This window comes from Podarcis cretensis, assembly GCF_951804945.1.
Source record: "Podarcis cretensis genome assembly, chromosome: 12".
NCBI classification, from domain to species: domain Eukaryota; kingdom Metazoa; phylum Chordata; class Lepidosauria; order Squamata; family Lacertidae; genus Podarcis; species Podarcis cretensis.
The window spans coordinates 58,210,875-58,233,779 of record NC_137181.1 but is presented as its reverse complement, the minus strand read 5'-3'; the positions used below and the strand labels follow the sequence as shown (position 1 = coordinate 58,233,779).

The window sequence follows — 22,905 nt, the reverse complement described above, 5'->3', positions numbered from 1 at the left end:
AATTATGGAAAAGGGCTGGGGTACAAAAGTTTCACTGTAGTGTAAATATGGTTCATTTGTCTCTTAATTTAACTAAATCAATGCTACCTGGAAAAATGTCCCTATGTGACTAACATTTGATGGAATCAAGACGTCTGGAAAAAGGAAGCTTTAGTGTTAAGAAAAAAGCCCAATTTAGACAAACTTTCAGGTGGACTAGAGTTCTGCTACAGGGTGTGACCAGTATAAAGATAAAAGTTGAATTAAAATAACCCACCCACCCCTGCCAAAAAATGATTTTCCTACTAAAAAAAAGGTCCTAAAGCTTTGTTTAACATACTACTACAGAAAACCTACTTTTTCTAAACACTCACTATAAAATAACCCTTAGAAAGTTGAAACTTAATGTTTAATAAGGTGGTAATCTCTGCATTCAAATTGCTTTTTTGACTTAAAACGTAACTTTTCCCAATGTTTTTCACTAAGCAGAATTAGTTTTGCCCAGTTGTAACTTGTGAGAGAACTAAACCAAGAATTACACCAAAAATAAGAATGCTGTTGCTCAGTTTCACAAGTAGCCACATTACTGCTGGTTATGTTCAACTTGCTGGTCTTTGCAGTTTTCCTCACAGACTCCGTCTTTGCTCAGAGAAGTTTCCTCAGCTTTTTGTTGGGTGGCTTTCTTGAAAATTGCTCTCATGAGAACCGGAATTGACATACACCTAAGAGAAGGGCAAAGTCATCCGATATTTAAGGAATTGCTAATTCACTAAATGTAATCTGGCTGCTCCATATGCAGAACTAACTGACTGGTGGATAGAGCAAGCTGCATTTGCCACTGTCTCCAAACAAGTCAGCGCAGTGCAGAAAGCTTTATAGATTACATAAAATAAATTTCTAAAGTTCCATGCCAGTTCTTCTGTAAGGTGACATAAAGGTAAAAGTACCCCTGACAGTTAAGTCCAGTTGCGAACGTCTCTGGGGTTGCAGTGCTCATCTCGCTTTACTGACCGAGGGAGCCAACGTTTGTCTGCTTCCACAGACAGTTTTTCTGGGTCATGTGGAAATTATGACTAAGCCGCTTCTGGCGAAACCAGAGCAGCGCACAGAAATGCCGTTTACCTTCCTGCCAGAGTGGTACCTATTTATCTACTTGCACTTTAATGTGCTTTCGAACTGCTAGGTTGGCAGGAACTGAGACTAAACAACGGGAGCTCACCCTGTTGTGGGGCCTCAAACCGCCGCCGTTCCAATCTTATTTTGCATTGCTCACTCAACAGGAGCAGTTTGAATCTTTAAAGTTGCATCTCACCACACTGCTGAAAATCCTACTCATGCTTGATGTTTCACAAGTATTTCCTATCCCTCCACCACCCATTTCTTTCATCAATTTCCTGATCCTTCTAACTTACAATAATAATTTTATTAGTTGTACCCTGCCCATATGACAGGGTTGCCACAGCCACTCTGGCCAGCTTCCTCCTATAACAACATTGTTTACTACAATTGTTGTTGTCAACAACAACAACTATCAGCCTTTTAATTTCCTTCAACACTTCAAGCTCTTTCCCGTCAGAGCAAGGGAGTCCTTGCCCACTCCTGAACCTCTCTGTCTTCTGGCCATCTTTACTCTGCATGCAGAGTTGCTAGTGTTGCTGTTGGTCCAGCCAAAAGGCTATGGCAGGCAGTGATACTGAGGCCTACCTGAAAGTGGCCCAAAGACCACTGCTGAGACTCAGCCCACTGATGCTTAGACAGTGGTCTAAGCTGCCTATTACAGAAGCAAAGGAGCCTCTAGTTGCGCTAACTATTAAAAGATGGAGGAGATTTTTAGTTGCCATGAGTTCCAGAGAATGTCACACTGACATACAGGGCTCAACTAATTCTTCTGACCATCTGGAGCTAGACATTTATGGAGCTTGTAGGTAGTTTATTTTGGTTGCCTGTTTCTCACGTCTTAAGCCTGATGGAGCTATTCCACTGTGTTGTGCTTTCCTATGAAAGCTTACTCAGAAAGCTTACTCAGTATTATTAAGGTCCAGTTCCTCCAGCAACCTGTCTAAATGCATGCATCAGTTGAGAAGCGCAATATCCTTTTCAAAAAAGCTGAATTGGCCTGTGAAACCCACCATTTTTAATAAATTCTTCATTCCAATGTTTATTCAAATATTGAGAAAAATTTCCTGTTACATGAAGTAATGTTTTAATCCTTTAAATCACTTAAAAGTTTCTAGTTGCTGTACAAAGTTATTAAATTTATAGGTATCTGCCCATCAGTTTACAAACCCTTCCATTATACATGACACAAAAGAAAAAGGGATGGGAGGGACAGAAGAAAACTTGGCCCCTATATTATAGAAGTGTTACCTACCGCTTCAGGACTCTTGTGAGATAATCATTGCTGCAGATTAATGCTCCATCTTCAGAATGTGTATGAAGAGTGCATATAACGTCCCTTGAACTCAGAACATCCACCATCACTAAACAGAAGAGGGGGGAAATGCTCTAAAAACAAGTGTGACATTATAGTAGACAACAGTAAGAATTATTAACAACTACCAAATCTATTCAATCCTTAAATAGGAATTCTTTCTGGTCACTGCATTGGTTTTATTTATTTTCCTGAAAGCATGCATGTTTCGTGGGAAGAGGTCACATATTCATGCTCATTCCATGCAGACTAAAAATGAGCAATTACAAATCACTGCAAGATTTAAAAAAAATGTCACCAATACTTTCAAAAGGAGTCCATTCACACATCCACCTGTGAGTAACAGGCATTTGAACTGGCTCCTGTTATCCCATCACCAGCCCAATCCACAGACATGCACCTTGGAAGGATTAACGAAACAGTAAACAGGCTGTTCACCTGTTGCAAGTTTATCCCAAGCCATCTTCAAAGCTGGTGTGCTTAAAGTTTAATCCACAGATTATGTGATAAACTGCAACATCTGCTTACTTTTAAATATTCCCAACCATAGTATAAAACTGGGAATCAGATCCAATTTATACCTAGGTAGTCACATTGCAAAATATGTATTTCTACCCTGGGACCATAGGGTGAAAGATGGACTGTAAATGACATAATGTGCTACTTTTTGTACCAATAGCGTCCAAACCAATATAACAGAGTAAAACACAAACACTAGAAACGCGTGCACACACACACACACACACACACACATATTGTGCAATAGTAGAAAAAAGTTAATATAGATGGCCAAGTAGTAAATGGGAAGAGTTTGCCAGTTGCTTCAATGTGTGCCAAAGTAAGAGCTCCTTTGTGTATAACTATAACCATATTGTACATCACCATGAGACACTTGCGTAGAAGACTAATAATAATAATAATAAAAATAAAAATAATAATGGCAGCCCTGCTTAGGGAAGCTTTTAATGTTTGACAGACTACTGTATTTTAATATTTTGTTGGAAGCCACCCAGAGAGGCTGGGGAAACCAAGCCAGATGGGCGTGGTATAAAAAAATAATAAAATTATTATTATTATTACCACCACCACCTCTTTTCAGACCTTATTTATGAATACGTCGCAATAGGTCACAGATGTGATCCAGCTCCTCCTCTCTACTTCCTTCTCTCCATGTGTTCAGACTGCATGGGGAGATGGGCAGGTTAGAGGAAGGCAGGAATTGATGAAGCAAAATTTTGGGTGTTGGTTCTAGCAGGGGACTATTTGGGCTCCACATGAGGCACAAAGTGTCTTGGGCCAGCACTTTCCCTATAAACATCTGAAAGCAGTCACAAGGGCCAGCTATTTAGGGCTTTGCACAGTGCTGCTCTGGAAAAAGGGAGGTAGCTTTGCAATGAACTGGTTATTGTGTCAATGTGTGGTATGGACATCCAGTCTGTTCTTAACACTGAAACACACATATAGACATTCACACGTTCTACCTCGGCCCGAGCCAAATGAGGCTACATGTGTAGTGCAAAATGCAGCGAGGGCATTTCTGCACCACGTTCCCTGCTGACTTTTTGTGTGCCTGTGTGCACCCAATACACCTTTCCTTTGGAGACATACCACAAGCTAGGTTCTCCTCCAATGGATGCTGGAATGTTACTGAAAAGCTAGTGGCTTTTTGCTGAAAGACGTCAAAATGAAGCAAGTCTGTTGAATCTGGAAGGAAAAAACTGTTTAGTGACTGTTTGGGCTAACCCTGTAGCAACAGAGCTAAACGTTTAATTTGAACTAGAGATATAAATTAGTGCGTGTAGTCAGAAAACATTTGTATTGATTTCCAGGTATTCTATATCCCTTAACTTAAAACATTACCATTGAAGTAGGAGTGTGTTGGCTTTTGCTAGACTCAAGGAGTCCTGCTTTGTACACGCTCGTGAAGTTTCATGGTATAAACATCAAATGAAATAGTGAAACTGAAAAGGAAATCTTCAGCAACTATCTCCAAAATAAATAAGTTGTAAGGCGTCAACACTGTTTGGCAGGAATCCAAACACTTCCAAGCACACCTGAAAGCAGGTCCATGTGAATACTTCACTCATTTTTAAATATCTGCCTGCAGCAACTTTTGCTGAGAAGGGACAGCCGTAGCTCAGTGGCTGAGCATGAGTGCCTTGCATGAGGAAGGTCCCACGTTCCACCCCGGCCATCTCCAGATCTGAATGTGAGAGAACCTCACCTGACACCCTGGAGAACTGATACCAGGGTAGTGTAGTAGTACTGAGCTATGTAAGAAAAGTACTGATGTAGTGTAGTACTGAGCTATGTAAGAAGGGGGGGGGCTGAAAACAGACTATATAGTTTCAAGATAGGAGTTGCAAATGAAACAAAGAAGAAGGGGGAGAACATTGCAGCCAATGCACATTTGATTTGCGTGATCTGTTCTATGCTATTCATATTGTTGCACCCCACCCTCAATCTCCAAGGTTTCAGGGATTCCAGGTGCTTAAACAGGGTTTGTGATTTCTTTTGGGAATGAGGCACTGTGTCTTTATGATGTATGGTTTATCTACACGTATATACAAACTGAGCCTACAACATTAGTTTCTCCCATGGCAGCAGCCTTGGATTCAAACAGAAATCAAATATTTCTCTTTGACCCTGTCTCCAGCTTGCTGCTTTTCTTCCTGGTCACTTCACTGCTTCTCTCTACTCTGGCTTTATCTGTGAGAGGGGGCCCCACCCATTTGTCATCTTGCCTCTTAATCCCCCTTAATGGCTCATCACTCAAGTTTATTACCTCACGAGGGGGCTAGCCTGGCTATTCCTTGGTTAAATTCTAACACTTGCTAGATCCAAGGATTAGAGGGGTCTCGCACCCAGCTTAACCTCCACAGATACGATGGGCTCACAATTTTCCCAGCCACTTTCAATGAATTGGATCACAAAAATGGTGAGAGGGGAGCAGAACCAGTATGCTGCCCATCACACCTCCTTATTTCCAATGCCTGAATATCTTGTCACCACCATCCAAGGTTGTTGTTGTTTAGTCGTTTAGTCGTGTCCGACTCTTCGTGACCCCATGGACCAGAGAACGCCAGGCACTCCTGTCCTCCACTGCCCCCCGCAGCTTGGTCAGACTCATGCTGGTAACCTCGAAAACACTATCCAACCATCTCGTCCTCTGTCGCCCCCTTCTCCTTGTGCCCTCCATCTTTCCCAACATCAAGGTCTTCTCCATCCAAGGTAGACCTAACTTTATATGCATCCAACATACAAATACAGGTCCCAATTGATATATTTGAGCTTCACAGCAAATACTGAAGATAAACTCTTCCCAAAATTCACTAGTAGAAACACAGCAGAATCAGAAAGAGGTGTGAGCAAAAGATGTGCAAACATCTTACCTTCACACTCAGTTGTCTCAGACACGCAGCTGCTAATGAGGGTGTTATATGCTGCTTGACGTCTGAGAACTTCAATCATATCAGGCACACATTTGGGATGGGTGAAAGGGATTTTCTTGACCATTGCTCCAGCCATATCAGATTTTTCTATGCCTTTATCTAGGAAATAGCTGTGTTTTGGGCAGCCTGGAAGAGACTGAACATAGACAGTACCAGATTTGTTCATGGATGTAGTTGCAATTGTTTCCTGCATTGATTTTTTAAAAAAGTAGTAAATAGGAAACATGAATGAAAGGAACTTCCCTTCAAAAACATACCATATTTACTTGAGTCTAATGTACCATCAAATCTAATGCGCACCTCAATTTTCAGAACCCTGAAACCAAAAAAAGTATTTTGGCTCTTGAGCCAAGTGAGGATTCCCAGGTAAGATCCTCCCTCTATTGTGTGGGCAGGTAATCCCTCCCCTACCTGGCCTGGTCTCCTTGGCAACACTTCCCCCAGGTGGGATTGGACAACTGACTGAGGTAGGCGGAGACCTCCAGGTATCCCACCTGGGGGAAGGCAAAGCCAAGCCTATGCTGTTGGGGCCGCTCCAGATCTAGGGGCTGCACGCGTCCACGCAAAGGGCGCCCCCCGTTTTAAGCAGGGAGCGGTCATTGCTGGCAAATGTAAATGTGCCATTGAATCTAATGCGTACCTTGATTTTCATAACGAAAAAGGTGAGCATTAGATTTGAGTAAATATGGTAGTTGTCTAGAACAGTACAAAGAATGTGACACTGGACTTTTAAGCAAACCTTGAATTAAGCTGCTTATACTATAGATGCCTTGACCACCCATTTTTAAACAAGTTATTAAATGGAGTAGTCTCTGCACTGGATCTGAGGGAGTTGGTCAGCTCTCAAGCCCAATGGCACCGTGGGGGAAAACCAACCTGGCTGTGTATACATGGTAGTTTAAAGTGGATTTTATGCATCTTATGTGTGCTTCTTTTTCACCTTGTCCACACGACATTGCCCTCATCTAAGTAGAAGTCCACACTTCCCTCCGCCATTTAATTCAGAACGTCCCAATCCATGTGATAAGGGACAGAAATCCAATGTAAACTCAGATGTTACCCAGACAGACTGAAGCCCATTGTGAGGGCCACTTCTTTTTATGTGTGTGACCAACGTTTTGCTGGGTGAATGCCACCTATTCCTGCACTACTTCCACTGGTGAGGTTTCCTTGGTGGGCTTTTAGTGGGGCTGAGACAGAGACGCACTTTGGGGGAGGGGGTGAACCCACAAGTGTGGTATATTGGAAAACTTGCATCTCAATAATAATAAATATTGACCACCCGCACAGGTGAACAAATGACTGACATGCCCACAGTGGACTTCAGTTTTCCAGAACTCAAGGGGAGGGGTGGGAAAATACTGAGAGGAGGGGACAGCACATCCCATGAACATATCCCATGAAGTGCGGCCCAGAAACATCAAGATGGAGTTCAGTTGAAAGTGCCCATGTATTGATGAATGCACATGGACAGAAGTGCATGTGGACAAATGGCGTTTGTGTGAGCCATGTGCACATTAAACCTCTGGTCTGTATACCAGTAGTGCCAGTTTCTGCATAGTAGGATTTATCACACACAGCTGTGTCAAGGGCAACTTGTACCAAAAAGAACTGAATATAAACTAAAAGCATAGCCAAGAAGACATAAGAAATAAATGTTGGATCTTTCTATCAATTTATTCCCCACAATGAATTCATTCTATGCTACATCTTTATGAAACTTTCAGCTATTATGAGACCATGTGTGCAAATGGTTTTAACTTGAAACAAGGCTTTTAAAAAAGTAGTGTTATGGGTTAGTATAAGGCCGCATTTAGCTTTTTAATGACATCTCATGGATGACAGCCCCACAATTTTGCACATCAGAGTCACTGAATTGAGTGTGAGAGTGTGAGAGAGGGGGAGAGTAAGGAGAGAGAGCGCGCACACACAATTTGTGTATGTTGTGTAAAGGCCAACCTGGGCAAAGAATTGCAACTTAGGTCATAATCAAATTTAGCAGTGTTAAAGTCATCTACTTCAGAAAATTCATGTGACTTCCCAGAATCCAACACACAGCTTTCAGTGAGCTGTAGAATTATGACTCATTTAGCAGCTTCATTCCTGACCTCATAACAACTGGAGTGAATACCAACAATTGGAGTATAATTACCACAATGAAGGAAGAAGTACTTGTTATCAAACCATGCGGATGATTTTCTGAAAGGGCAAACTGAACAATCAGCTCATGTAGAGGACCTGGCTTCAATCTAGCAACTGGAAGCCCTAAAACCAAATTAATTTTTTTCCCATTAGTACTGTACAAGAGCATCATTAAAGATGGAATGCATTTGAGAGAGACAACATCACATGAGAAGAGGCAAAGAGAGATGTGATCACACAATGGTTATCAATAAATCAGTGGGATGGTTGCCAACAGAGGGACAGGGCTATTCAGATCAGCAAGCACTTGTGCTCCTTAATGGGCAAGTTGCTCGTGGAAAGGCTGAGACAAATACCAGCATGAATGCTATACTCCTAGTACAGAAGCAGCAATACTTGGTTTTCATTTTACGCTCCTGCCACTTCTCCCTTTCTAACTTCACCCTGGAGCCCCATCAGCCTTTATAAGGTAAAGGTAAAGGTACCCCTGCCCGTACGGGCCAGTCTTGACAGACTCTGGGGTTGTGCGCCCATCTCACTTAAGAGGCCAGGGGCCAGCGCTGTCCGGAGACACTTCCGGGTCACGTGGCCAGTGTGACATCGCTGCTCTGGCCAGAGCCAGAGCCGCACACGGAAACGCCGTTTACCTTCCCGCTGGTAAGCGGTCCCTATTTATCTACTTGCACCCAGAGGTGCTTTCGAACTGCTAGGTTGGCAGGCGCTGGGACCGAGCAGCGGGAGCGCACCCCGCCGCAGGGATTCGAACCGCCGACCTTTCAATCGGCAAGTCCTAGGCGCTGAGGCTTTAACCCACAGCGCCACCTGTGTTCCTGTATCAGCCTTTATACCCCTGTAGAAATCACAGGGGAAGAATTAACCGAATGTTAATTAGGGTCTATTGAAATGCTAGCATGTTAGGAGGGAGGGTGGAGGTACAAAATTATGTACTTAATTAAATTAAAGCATGCCTGTAAGCTCCTGTAGTTTATGAATACTGGATGAAGACAGAGGAAAAGGACAGTTCTGGTAAAACATCAGGAAAAAGCAAGCTGATAATGGTGCAGAAATTACTTCCTTCAGAGGCAGGAATCTGGGGCTGCTGAAGAAAAGGGTGGAAAGTTAAGCATCAGGTAAAAGGAAGCTAGTTTGACCAGTACTCTGGTAGCACAATCTTATAAGTTAAGGCAATGTTTCTCAAGCTTGCGTCCCCGGGTGTTGTTGGACTACAGCGCCCATCATCCCTGACCACTAGTGCTGCTAGCTAAGGATGATGGGTATTGTAGTCCAAGAACACCTGGGTACCAAAGTCTGAGAAAGGCTGTTCCAGGATCTCAGGCAGGATTTTCCTTTATCAGATCCGGAGGATCTGTGGCCCTCCAGATGTTGTTGGACTTCAACTCCCACCATCCCTGACCATTGACCAGGCTCACAGGGCCTGGTCAGAGCTGGAGACCACCAACACTGCTCACAGTAGACAGCACCTTCAAAAGAAAACATCAGTTGGTGAGGAGAGGGGGCAGAATAAGAGTTCGGAAAAGCACATACTGGGTCATGGATTGGCAGCTGCCTTTTCTTCAGACTGAAAATGGCCAGTTTAAGCATGAACTCTTAAGAAGTGTGAAGAACACAATGTGTAATTTGAGGATGCACTTCCAGGTTTTGTACACATTTTCCTACCACGTTCCTCACAGTGTCTTAAAATGACAGACTATTAAGAAGTGAATTCAATGTGCCCATTATAACCCATACAGAGCGAGGGATTTCCATGTTCAGTTATACTGATAGGAGCATGAATGATGCCCTCAAGTCTTACCCATGTCCACCAATCGGCGAATTCACAAGTGAGGGCGCAAGAGGGAGTCGGTGGACTGAATCAGCCCCTCCTATTATGACAAGCACCTTCCTGCCATCTATTTTCAAGCCTGATGGAAAGAGAAGACACAGACACGTCAGACTAGTGAACATGATACACAAATGGCCTTGAAGTCTTTGTCCAGGAACATTGATTTCCCCCAATACTTAAGTGAATTGTGATTCTAAGTACTATAGCCAGTGATGTTATTCTGTCAGAGAACAGAAGGTTGCCTGATGGATGCCTTGCTTGCCATTTGAACACATGTTGTCTTTTGTTATATCAGAGCTAGTTCTGGACTAGTCTGATGGAAGACCCTGTGGCAGTATCTATTTAGGCCCGCTGTGAGTTTCCATGGCAACAGCTGTGGGTCTGGGAAGCTGGCAGCCATTTTAAGTCCCCACAATGTCTTGGACGGATACTATGTGAACCAGTCCAAGGCACTGATGGGAAATTTAATATGGTGGTCTGCTTCCATTTTGTTGTCAGTAAAAACTAAAGTGGGGGAGCAGGTGGGGCCCAAGCTGTGGTGGTCAGCTCTGATGGACTCTGCTGAAATGCTAAGTACTGTCTTTAGTCCCCTACCATCATGACTGATTGTCACTGCGGTTTTTTCACCCAAGCAGATAGTAGGACAAATAAAGCAACAGGCCACCACCAACTCTTAAACTTGTCCATCTTCTCACAAAATGATCACATCCAGACCAGTACATTTCATTTTCCTCCTTCATTGTTCCAGTACTTTTCTTCACATACGTGCATTACAATATTAACACAGTTGTGTGCCATGTAAAAAACATTACATAAGACAGTTTCTTTTTTAAAAAAAACCACACATCCCGGAATGGATATTAGAGAAATGGAAAATGTTACCATGTGGCATCCACTGTATATATTGACCAGGTCAGGCCGATTCATGAGTCACCCTACCTTCCCTCTTGGTATTGCAGGAGCCCCCTTGGGTTTAAGTTTGTGCTACTACATCCAGATACACCCTGCAACTTTGATGTGGCTTGCCAAGAGAGTGATTGAAGGCTAATAATAATAATAATAATAATAATAATAATAATAATAATTTATTGTTTATACCCCGCCCATCTGGCTGGGTTTCTCCAGCCACTCTGGGCAGCTTCCAACAAAATATTAAAATACAATAGTCTGTCAAACATTCAAAGCTTCCCTAAACAGGGCTGCCTTTAGACGTCTTCTAAAAGTCAGATAGTTGTTTTTCTCTTTGACATCTGGTGGGAGGGTGTTCCACAGGGCGGGTGCCACTACCAAGAAGGCCCTTGGCCTAGTTCCCTGTAACTTGGCTTCTCACAGTGAGGGAACCGCCAGAAGGCCCTCGGCGCTGGACTTCAGTGTCCGGGCTGAACGATGGGGGTGGAGACGCTCCTTCAGGTATACTGGGTCGAGGCAGTTTAGGGCTTTAAAGGTCAGCACCAACACTTGGAATTATGCTCGGAAACGTACTGGGAGCCAGTGTAGGTCTTTCAAGACCGGTGTTATGTAGTCTCAGCGGCCGCTCCCAGTCACCAGTCTAGCTGCCGCATTCTGGATTGGTTGTAGTTTCCAGGTCACCTTCAAAGGTAGCCCCACGTAGAGCGCATTACAGTAGTCCAAGCGGGAGATAACCAGAGCATGCACCACTCTGGCGAGACAATGAGCAGGCAGATAGGGTCTCAGCCTACGTACCAGATGGAGCTAGGGGTAGCTTCCACTAAAAGAAGTACAAGAATACTTGGCTACTTGGCTAGTTTAGATGTATTCAAGTCTCCAGGGCCAGATGAACTGCATCCAAGAGTATTAAAAGAACTGGCAGATGTGATCTCAGAACCACTGGCAGTCATCTTTGAGAATTCCTGGAGAACAGGCGAAGTCCCGGCAGACTGGAGGAGGGCAAATGTTGTCCCTATTTTCAAAAAGGGGAAAAGAGAGGACCCAAATAATTACCGCCCAGTCAGTCTGACATCAATACCAGGGAAGATTCTGGAGCAGATCATTAAGCAAACAGTCTGTGAGCACCTAGAAAGGAATGCTGTGATCACTAATAGTCAGCATGGATTTCTGAAAAATAAGTCATGTCAGACTAACCTGATCTCATTTTTTGACAGAATTACAAGCCTGGTAGATGAAGGGAACGCAGTGGATGTAGCCTACCTTGATTTCAGCAAGGCATTTGACAAGGTGCCCCATGATATTCTTGTAAAGAAGCTGGTAAAATGTGGACTTGACTATGCTACCACTCAGTGGATTTGTAACTGGCTGACTGACCGAACCCAAAGGGTGCTCATCAATGGTTCGTCTTCATCCTGAAGAAGAGTGACTAGTGGGGTGCCACAGGGTTCTGTCTTGGGCCCGGTCTTATTCAACATCTTTATCAACGACTTGGATGATGGACTCAAGGGCATCCTGATCAAATTTGCAGATGACACCAAACTGGGAGGGGTGGCTAACACCCCAGAGGACAGGATCACACTTCAAAACGACCTTGACAGATTAGAGAACTGGGCCAAAACAAACAAGATGAAGTTTAATAGGGAGAAATGTAAAGTATTGCACTTGGGCAAAAAAAATGAGAGGCACAAATACAAGATGGGTGACACCTGGCTTGAGAGCAGTACATGTGAAAAGGATCTAGGAGTCTTGGTTGACCACAAACTTGACATGAGCCAACAGTGTGACGCGGCAGCTAAAAAAGCCAATGCAATTCTGGGCTGCATCAATAGGAGTATAGCATCTAGATCAAGGGAAGTAATAGTGCCACTGTATTCTGCTCTGGTCAGACCTCACCTGGAGTACTGTGTCCAGTTCTGGGCACCACAGTTCAAGAAGGACACTGACAAACTGGAACGTGTCCAGAGGAGGGCAACCAAAATGGTCAAAGGCCTGGAAACGATGCCTTATGAGGAACGGCTAAGGGAGCTGGGCATGTTTAGCCTGGAGAAGAGGAGGTTAAGGGGTGATATGATAGCCATGTTCAAATATATAAAAGGATGTCACATAGAGGAGGGAGAAAGGTTGTTTTCTGCTGCTCCAGAGAAGCGGACACGGAGCAATGGTTCCAAACTACAAGAAAAAAGATTCCACCTAAACATTAGGAAGAACTTCCTGACAGTAAGAGCTGTTTGACAGTGGAATTTGCTGCCAAGGAGTGTGGTGGAGTCTCCTTCTTTGGAGGTCTTTAAGCAGAGGCTTGACAACCATATGTCAGGAGTGCTCTGATGGTGTTTCCTGCTTGGCAGGGGGTTGGACTCGATGGCCCTTGTGGTCTCTTCCAACTCTATGATTCTATGATTCTATAAGCTAGCAATATTATCAAGCTGTCAACTTGAATACATGTTTCAATACACACTTGAATGTCTGTAGCAATACAGAATGAAGGTTAAGGCAACGAGTCACAGCACAGGAAGGTCGAGAAGGGACAGGAGTGGGATTACATAAAGATTTCTGCTCCCATCACACAAAGGTTTGTGGCTGTGGGTGTGCATGTGTCCACACCTCATGCATGCTGAAGGTCTTAGGTTCAGCCCCCCAAATCTCCAGTTAAAGGATTTTAGGTGGCAGAGATGGGAAAATGTCGACCTCACACCCTTCAGAGAGCCGCTAGCATAACCATGCAATCCTGTCCATGACCACTCAAAAGTAAGTCCCACCGATATCAGCGGGGCTTCATCATACACAAGTAGGGATAGAACTGGTCTTCATTTACTCACTCAAAATGAAGCATATGTCATTTAGTGAGTGTAGAATCTATTTTAAAAGGGAATGCAGAATGAGACCACCACTATGGAGGTTTTCTAGTTGATTCACAATCCCTCACTCATCACTTATAATGTTTTTGTGGGACCTGTCTTTTATTTTTATAGATGTATTTTATTGGTTTGTTTACTGTAATATATTTTCGTGTTTATACTGTGTTGTAAGCCACTTTGAGTCACTATTGTGAGTAAACTGACAAAATAATAATTAATAAATACCTGGCGTGAGTTGTTCCTCTAGAATTTGATACTGCGATAGATAAAATTCAAGGTTCATAGGGCTTCCTATAGAATTTGAGAAAATTAGATGGATTAAACAGAAAAAGCACATAACAGATCCCCTTCATCATTTTTGTTTGCTTCCAGTGCAAAGGACTCAATACCCCCAGAGCCATATTGTGCGACAGGGGACCCAAATAACTGTTTGGGGTTGCAAGGAGATTGTTGTGGAGAACTAGTTATCACCTCAACAGTTTAAACATATAAAACAAGTAAGTTCCTTTGTATAAATCACAGAATTGTAGCATTGGAATAGACCACTTGGGTCATCTAGTCCAACTCCCTATAATGCAGAAATCTTTTTATCCAATGTGGAGCTCAAACCCACAGCCGCGAGATTAAGAATCTAATGTTCTACCATCTAAGCTATCACTCCTAGGATGAAATTTCTTCCTGATAAATCATGCATACAATTCATGCATAAATATTGAGGAGCAAGCTGCAGGACACCCTAAAATAAAGTACAGTGGTACCTCGTGTTAAGAACTTAATTTGTTCTGGAGGTCCATTCTTAACCTGAAACTGTTCTTAACCTGAGGTACCACTTTAGCTAATGGGGCCTCCTGCCACCGCTGCACGATTTCTGTTCTCATCCTGAAGCAAAGTTCTTAACCTGAGGTACTATTTCTGGGTTAGCAGAGTCTGTAACCTGAAGTGTATGTAACCTGAAGCATCTGTAATCCGAGGTACCACAGTATTCAAGAAGGTTGTACAAATGGGGGAGGAGCCCCAAGAGATGCTTCAAAGTGCCATTTAGGGACAACTCTGCTAGAAGCAGCTGCACACGGTCAAGTTACTACCAAAGAAAAGAAGAATTATAGGCAGAAGAAAAAGTCATGGGGGGAAGCAGTGGCCCAGTGATCGGACACCCAGGAAATCACTAGCTGGTCTTGGTTTTAACTTTTAAGGCAGTTGTGCAGAAAGTGCACAGTTTGATCCTTTATCATCATCTAATACATGGATCACACACACACAGCCGCAACAGGACTAGCACCTTATCAGGAAAAGTACGGTAAGTCAAATAGGGGAGGGGAAGCAGCGTTACTCATAAACAAGGAGAAGTGTATGTGCAAAGGGACCAAAACGCAAGAAGGAACTAGTTAGGACCTCTCCTCTATTTTCACAGCTACCTAGAAAAAGACTTGGGGACAAGAAAGGGGTTGTACACACTCATGTTGGTCTCACCGTCATCTCCAGTCAAAAAGCGGTTTTGGAGCACAAAGTCTTGTAAGTGGGAACCTCGGGTTACGTACCATCCTCCTTACAAACGCTTCGGGTAACAAGTGCCTCTAACCCGAAAGTAGATGTTCCTGGTTGTGAACTTTGCCCCGAGATGTGAGCGGAAGTCGCACACCGGCAGCGCAGCAGCAGCGGGAGGCGCCATTAGCGAAAGTGCGCCTATGAACAGTTTCGGGTTAAGAACAGACCTCTGGAACGAATTAAGTTCGTAACCGGAGCTACCACTGTATTACAAACAACAATGCTTGTATCATGCATGCTACCCACAAAGTCACTCAAGGTATTACTGTCCTTTAGCATTCTTAAATTATGTTTGGCTACCATGATCACACAGATATCTACTTCAGTCTGAAGAAAGAAAGAAAAATCAGTTACCTCCACTTCTTGGGTTCAGATAGCCAACTTTTCCACATAGTATTTCAGTGACTCTGTCCATACCTGGTGTTCTGTTTTTAAAGTATATACAGTAATCAGTGAGATTAAGCATGCACTTAACTGCCTTAAAATATTTATTATTATTATGGCAACCTTAGGCTGGAGTGCAAACATTTGAACTTGCACCTTTCCCACCACTGATACCTACCTGCTCAAAGCAGACAGTGAGCAGAGGTCTTTTTCCAAAGCCAGGAACGCAGCAAACACCTTGGATTTTGTTTCACTAGAAAAGAAAGACCTTATTGGAGGAAGGGAGTTTTATATACAATATAATAATTTAAGTAATGTAATTAAGTTGCAACAAACATACCTGCTTCCTGGAATCTGATAAATATTTAACATGTCTGCCAACATGTTTCCAAAGGCATCAAAATTTTCCATTCTAAAGAGCAAAATACATGCAACAATTGTCAATGCTGATAAGGCAAAGAGAGCCATCTAGCCAATATTTGGGAAAACACCACCACCGAAATGAATCTGATATTGGCAGCATTGCGCTACCATCAAACAAGACATCTAAAAAGCAGCTAAATAACTTTGGAAAGTGGCTCAAATCGGTCCTGGATGGAGGGCAGACAGGGATGGAAGCAACAGTTATCAGAACTATCTATTCATTTTTACCTCAACCACAGAAAACGATATAGGAACAGTGGCAAAGGATTTTTAGTTTATGAAATTAAAAATTTAAAAATTGTGTGTGCTAAAAATCCACCTAGCGCATATGTACCTTAGAAGCTGCAAAAGATCTTCACAGGTCTAGAAGGCGAAAGAAGAGAGGTTATGGTTTTCTAAAGAGGGGCACTATTTTCTTAAAAACAAAGCAGAAAGGAGAAATGACATAAGCTGAACCTTAGTCAACACGAAACCTTAGCAGACACCATGAGGAATATCCAAAGATGTTTTCCCCAGGATCTATTCAGGAGCAGTCACTTTTGGTTGTAAACCAGAATCTATAAAGGCATATATTTCCTACTCTTCTCCTACCCATTGTTGGAGTGTGATTGCATCATTTTGAAAGCCCTTGGGGTCCCTTCAAACACCACAATTCTATGATTCTATGTAAACCCCCCCAATGCACCATGTGCTTCACTGCATCCACATATCACATTTACTTCCTTTATTGGACTACCCCTCCAGACTAGGAAAATTCAAATTTAAAGGGGAAATTGTGGGCTAGCAGTTATGTGAATGAGGAACAACCAGCTTCAAACCCACATTAAGTTCCCCATGTGGATGAGCCCATAGTTGCTACCTCATGTCAAGCAGTCTCATCAGATGGGGACAAATTAAGGAGAAATGGTCACCCAGCTATAAGGAAATTTAACAGCCCTTGTGCAATTATTTTGCAGTTCAGCATTTGTGAATGAAACTGCTATTCCCACAAATTTTGCAATTACAAATGCAGATGTCTAGTTTGGTTGTAGCAGCAACAGCATAAGTGTTGACATAAGTCTCGGGGAGTGGCCGCTGAGACCATATAACACCGGTCTTGAAAGACCTACATTGGCTCCCAGTACGTTTCCAAGCATAATTCAAAGTGTTGGTGCTGACCTTTAAAGCCTTAAACGGCCTCGGTCCAGTATATCTGAAGGAACGTCTCCACCCCCATCATTCAGCCCAGACACTGAGGTCCAGCGCCGAGGGTCTTCTGGCAATTCCCTCACTGCGAGAAGCCACGTTACAGGGAACCAGGCAGAGGGCCTTCTTGGTAGTGGCACCCGCCCTGTGGAACGCCCTCCCACCAGATGTCAAAGAGAAGAACAACTACCAGACTTTTAGAAGACGTCTGAAGGCAACCCTGTTTAGGGAAGCTTTTAATGTTTAATAGGTTATGGTATTTTAGTGTTCTGTTGGAAGCTGCCCAGAGTGGCTGGGGAAACCCAGCCAGATGGGCGGGGTATAAATAATAAATTTATTATTATTATTGTAAAGTTGTCCCTTTGACTTAGATGCAAGCATCTCACTTGCTCCACAGGGTTTATTATGAAGCTATAGATATTTCAGAAGAACTAGAAAAGCAGGATTATATTTCATCAGATCAGAACACCCAAAGGAAAACAAATTAAAATTACCAGGGGTTTTTTTCCAGGGTGAGCCAATCTGACATCCGCCACTTTTCCATCCTTCTCCAGGTGAATCTCAATGTAGAAGGATTTGGATGTTATATAGCAAACTGCCCCACTGGGGCTCACGTAATAATTAAGTCTACAGAGGAAAGAAGAAATAATAATAATAATAATAATAATAATAATAATATTTTTTTATTTATACCCCGCCCTCCCCAGCCAAGGCCGGGCTCAGAGCGGCTTACAAGCAATAATAAAAACAAGATGAATGATTACAACTTAAAAACAAAAATAAAATACAACATTAAAATAATGGAACATTAAAATATTAAAATGTAGCCTCATCGCAGGAGGAGAAGGAAAAGGAAAAAAAAAGAGAGAGAGAGAGAAAGGGAGGGAGGGAATCAAATTGGCTCCAAGCCAAAGGCCAGGCGGAACAACTCTGTCTTACAGGCCCTGTGGAAAGAAATCAGATCCTGCAGGGCCCTGGTCTCATCAGGCAGAGCGTTCCACCAGACCGGAGCCAGAGTTGAAAAGGCCCTGGCTCTGGTTGAAGCCAATCTAACTTCCTTAGGGCCCGGGACCACTAGGGTGTTGCTATTTATGGACCTTGAGGCTCTCCGTGGGGCAGACCGGGAGAAGCGGTCCCGTAGGTACGAGGGTCCTAGGCCGTGAAGGGCTTTAAAGGTCAAAAGCAGCACCTTAAATCTGACCCTGTACTCCACCGGGAGCCAGTGCAGCTTGAAAAGCACTGGGTGAACATGCTCCCATGGCAGAGACCCCGTGAGGAGCCTTGCTGCAGCATTCTGCACCCACTGGAGTTTCTGGGACAGCTTCAAGGGCAGCCCCACGTAGAGTGAATTACAGTAGTCAAGCCTGGAGATGACCGTCGCATGGATCACTGTGGCCAGGTCAGGGCGGGAAAGGTAAGGGACCAACTGCTTGATGCGGCGAAGGTGGAAAAATGTCGCCTTGGCTGTTGCTGTAACTTGCGCCTCCATGGAAAGGGAGGCGTCAAGGATTACACCCAAACTCTTAACGGAAGGCAATGGCACTAATTGGGCCCCCGCAAGAGAAGGGAGTTGGCCCCTCATCCCCATGCCATCCCGACCTAGCCATAGGACCTCTGTCTTCGAAGGATTTAGTTTCAATCGGCTCCCACAAAACCATCCAGCCACAGCTTCCAAGCATCTGGTCAGTGTGTTCGGGGCCGAGTCGGTGTGGCCATCCATCAGCAGATAGAGCTGAGTGTCATCAGCATATTGGTGACAGCCCAGCCCAAAGCTCCGGATAATCTGGCCAAGGGGGCGCATAAAGATGTTAAAAAGCATCGGGGAGAGAATTGCGCCCTGCGGCACTCCATACACCAAGGAGTGGCGCGACGACATTTCCCTCCCTAGTGCCACCCTCTGTCCCCGACCAGAGATAAAAGAGCACAACCAGTTACGGGCTATGCCCTGTATCCCCACGTCTGTGAGGTGGTGGTCCAGAAGATCATGATCGACCATGTCAAAGGCTGCTGACAAATCTAAAAGGATCAGCAGTCCTGACCCGCCTCGATCCAGTTGTCTACGGAGATCATCTGTTAGGACAACCAGAGCCGTCTCCGTCCCAAAACCAGGACGGAAACTGGACTGAAATGGATCTAATGCCGATGTTTCCTCCAGAAACCTACCAAGCTGTTCAGCAACCGCTCTCTCAATTACCTTACCCAGGTATGGAAGATTTGAAACTGGGCGGTAATTGGATAGGTCTAAGGGATCTAATGAAGTTTTCTTTAAGAGTGGACACACCACTGCTTCCTTCAGTTCCCCTGGGAATGTCCCCGTGTCAAGGGACAAATTGATAATTTCAGCAACATCTGGACACTCCCTAATCAGCCAAGACGGGCACGGATCAAGGAGGCAGGTGGTGGGCCTACCAACTTGGAGGAATCTATCCACATCAGTAGGGAGTATCCGATCGAAATGGTCCAATAATAATGCATCGCTTATTTAAAAGTTACAGTGTGCAACGGAAGCCTAGGAGGGCTGGCCCAATACATTTTGGCACCTGAAGTGAACCACAAAATGGTGTCCCCCTCTCCACCAGGAAGGAAGGGTGAGTGAAGATCTACATCAGGAACAAAGTGTTGAGGACTAAAGATCGACAGAGTGGCTGGAGAAACCCAGCCAGATGGGCCTGGTATAAATTACTACTACTGCTACTATCTGTTGCTGCTGCCCCTGTGGATCCTGCCACCTGAGGCAGGATGCCTCACTTCATGGATGGGCTGACCCCAAATGCAAACTTTTTTCTTTATCTTGGTTGATGTATACGGGTTCTACAGAAAGGAGGGTTTGCACCCAGCTTTCCAAACGGCTGTGTTTCAGTTCCTGATTAAATGTCAGCAGCAGCGGGTCTGTACATTAGTTGAAGACCACATGCTTTGTGGCAGATGCAAGTGATAGACTATACGGAACTGGCAGAAATGACCGGCAGAATCAGAGACCTGGGAGAAGAGCCGGTGGAAGAGGACTGGAAGAAGTTCAAAGAATATCTCCAAAAGCATTGTAAAATGTTTGAATGTTAAAATGATGGTGGATATAAAGATAATATGGCATTAGTGACATGGTAAAAAGAAAAATGAAAAAATGTTTTAAAAGAAAAGGGTGTAAAGGCCAGAGTAATATTATGTCGAAATTAAACAAAATGATATAAAGGGATTAAGTTATAAAGAACATGTAAAAATGGTCCTAAAAAGAAAGGGAAAATCGAAGACATAATAGGTAGAAATGTATAATATTGATTAAGATTTGAAAGAGGGTAAGGAGCTGCTGAATTTGATTGTGTAATGCAGAAAAGGGAGACGTGAGGAAGTCAGGAAAGAGGGTTATAAAGATAAGAATCTAAAACCTAATTTTTTCCTATTTTTTGTTCTTTCTTATTTTTTTGCCATATGTTCTTTATTGTGTTTTTTATACTGCTTTTTACTGTATCTTTTTTCTGTTTTCTTTGATTGTAATATCTGTTTTATTATATAAAATCAAAATAAATATCTTTTTTTTTAAAAAAAGAAGACCACATGCTTTGGACTGAACCTCCCACCCCAACATCTCCAGGGCTGGGAAAGGCAGATGATGCAAGGCAACACAGAGATCAAAATACTAATAGCTGGAATTGGCATAAAACAACTTCCTACTCCTGCATTTTCTGAAATGCCACTTTGTAGTGGAATTTTTCTACCCTTTGTCAAGAGGCTGAGGTGAAGTAGTAATCATTTCACAGGCCCAAGTATGGGAAATGTCCCAAAACATTCTGCCCGAGGGGAACTCCTGAACTGCTCATGCTCATCTCTTTCAAGGATATCACAGGAAAATGGCAGTAAGCTGCAGCTTAGAGGATGCATTAGCCACTGAATACACCGAACGGCATGTACACATGTCATGTGAAAATTATACAGCAGTAGAAACATACCTAGCAGTCCCACTGCTGCGGGAAGTGAAGAGAGCGTATTTAGTAGATGCAGAGTATACTTACCCCTTTCGATTTGACAAAAGTGACAGCTTGTTCATTGTTGAAGCCAAAGGTCCTGCTGCACACATGAAAAAACAGGGAATAAGGTTCCATCACACAGAATCAACGTGTTCAATAAAGGCAGTCAATAGATCCCATACGTTTAAGAGCAAAAGACCAAAGATTTTTTGCTTAATTGTGCTATATTACTCATCGTACCTTTTGTAAAAGGAAGGCATCTGGAACCCAGGCACATTCGTTGCACAAGATGACAAGACAGAAGCTAGACATCGTTTCCATCAAACATAACAGAAAATTAGGCAATCTTAGAGTTGATTACCGTGCAAGGTTCTTTGTATTTTCTCAAGGCAAATGGATATGGGAGACTCTGATGTCTTACTCGAAGTCCAAGAATGTTTGTCCTCACCAAGAGAGAGAGACAGAGAGATATTTGAATCATATAATCATTACATGCAAGTCAGAAAATTGGCTGGTATGTTCAAAGCAATATAGGGAATTCAGCACTCTCAGTCAGGCTCCTATATATTGACCTTCATTGCCTCCTTTGGGGTGCCAGATCAAAATGCTGCAGAGGCAGTGGAAGCTACAACTGGCAGAAACCCATCAGGCTTTATAACATACCAAGTAACCCCACACCCCAGTATCAGCTGGGGGTGGATTGGAAAAAATATAAAATCAAACGGGGGAAATTTGCCAATTCAATTTTTTAATCCGTAGGGGATTGATTAGCTTTGTAATTACAAAGCATTACAGCACTGCCATTTTTATTTTCCATTCTCACCATGGAATTTGCATCACTCTTCCAAGACCACACACAAACTGTCCATTTAATTGCATTTAGTTTCTTCCTCGATAATCACAATCAATCAGTATTTTTGGGAAGTTAAGAATCCCCTCCATTATTCCTACCTAGAGCCATCTTCCCAAAGTTCCCCCTTCAGAGTTATCCATCCAAGTTCAAGAGTGGAGATGACAGGGCAGTAAAATAACAACCTCACATGTTAAACTTTGGCCTGTCAGGCAGAAAATAAGATGGAAAATCTAAACACACGTTGAGTCACTTTCCCTTCTACTTCCAATTTTCTCCTCAAGAAAGCATTTTTTTTAAAAAAGTTTCTTCCACATTACTCCTCCCCAATAGAACGATTTCATTACAATTCTTACCATGGAGAGACGAACCAGTTCCATAGTTTCACTCCATGGCTTCTGTGAGAATTTTAGACGTAGCTTTTCCATTATTTCATTTGTAGACCCAGATTTCGCAGGATCTGGAAGAAATTAAGAGCTGAGGGTGTGGGAAACCTTTTTCAGTTCAAGGGCCACAGTTCCTTGCTTGAAGCCTCCTGGGGGCCATGGGAAGTCACCTTCCCTAGATCCCTCTTTATCTTCCAGGGAAGCCAGAAGCTTTCTCAGAGTTGAAGGAAGCATTCCACTCAGCAAAACCCTCCAACGGGCTGGCAAAGGGTGTAGTTTGGGAGGCTGTCTGGCTTAGGGAGATTTGAGGGCCAGATGAGAGGCTCGAGGTCCACATTTGGTCCTTGGGCTCAAGGTTCCCCACCCCTGATATAGCAAAACAGCCAACTATTATATGGCTTCAACGAACAGCCCACACTGCAACAATAGTCACTTTAAATTAGGACTATTTAGTCCCTGATGGGTGAGATATTTCAGATTAACTGGCTCATGAACTTGGCTACAATATAGGTACTAATATTAATGGACCTGTGTTTGGCTTAAATCCCAACTCTTCCAC

The 22,905-nt window shown here is 43.4% G+C and overlaps 1 protein-coding gene across 1 annotated transcript; it reads right to left on the bottom strand.

The window, feature by feature from the left end:
* Positions 1 to 370: 370 nt before the first annotated feature.
* LOC307199641 (mediator of RNA polymerase II transcription subunit 1-like) lies at positions 371 to 22,415 on the bottom strand. Its single transcript, XM_079947606.1, has 16 exons — positions 22,317 to 22,415; positions 21,472 to 21,553; positions 21,156 to 21,210; positions 17,643 to 17,775; positions 16,298 to 16,326; positions 15,881 to 15,952; positions 15,719 to 15,793; positions 15,511 to 15,581; positions 13,837 to 13,902; positions 9,818 to 9,926; positions 8,973 to 9,103; positions 8,015 to 8,127; positions 5,803 to 5,998; positions 4,019 to 4,114; positions 2,351 to 2,459; positions 371 to 701 (listed from the first exon to the last, which is right to left on the bottom strand). Exons 1-16 carry the CDS (start codon positions 22,386 to 22,388, stop codon positions 563 to 565), a joined length of 1,548 nt encoding a protein of 515 aa, XP_079803732.1. The 5' UTR covers positions 22,389 to 22,415; the 3' UTR covers positions 371 to 562.
* Positions 22,416 to 22,905: the final 490 nt, after the last annotated feature.

Excerpts from the sequence above, each read along its gene's own strand:
- LOC307199641 (XM_079947606.1), bottom strand. The coding sequence starts at position 22,388 with ATGGAAAAGCTACGTCTAAAATTCTCACAGAAGCCATGGAGTGAAACT. Across the intron at positions 21,554-22,316 it reads AACTGGTTCGTCTCTCCATG|GACAAACATTCTTGGACTTC; the intron begins GTAAGAATTGTA and ends TCTCTTGGTGAG. Across the intron at positions 2,460-4,018 it reads GGAGGAGAACCTAGCTTGTG|TGATGGTGGATGTTCTGAGT; the intron begins GTATGTCTCCAA and ends TCTTCTGTTTAG.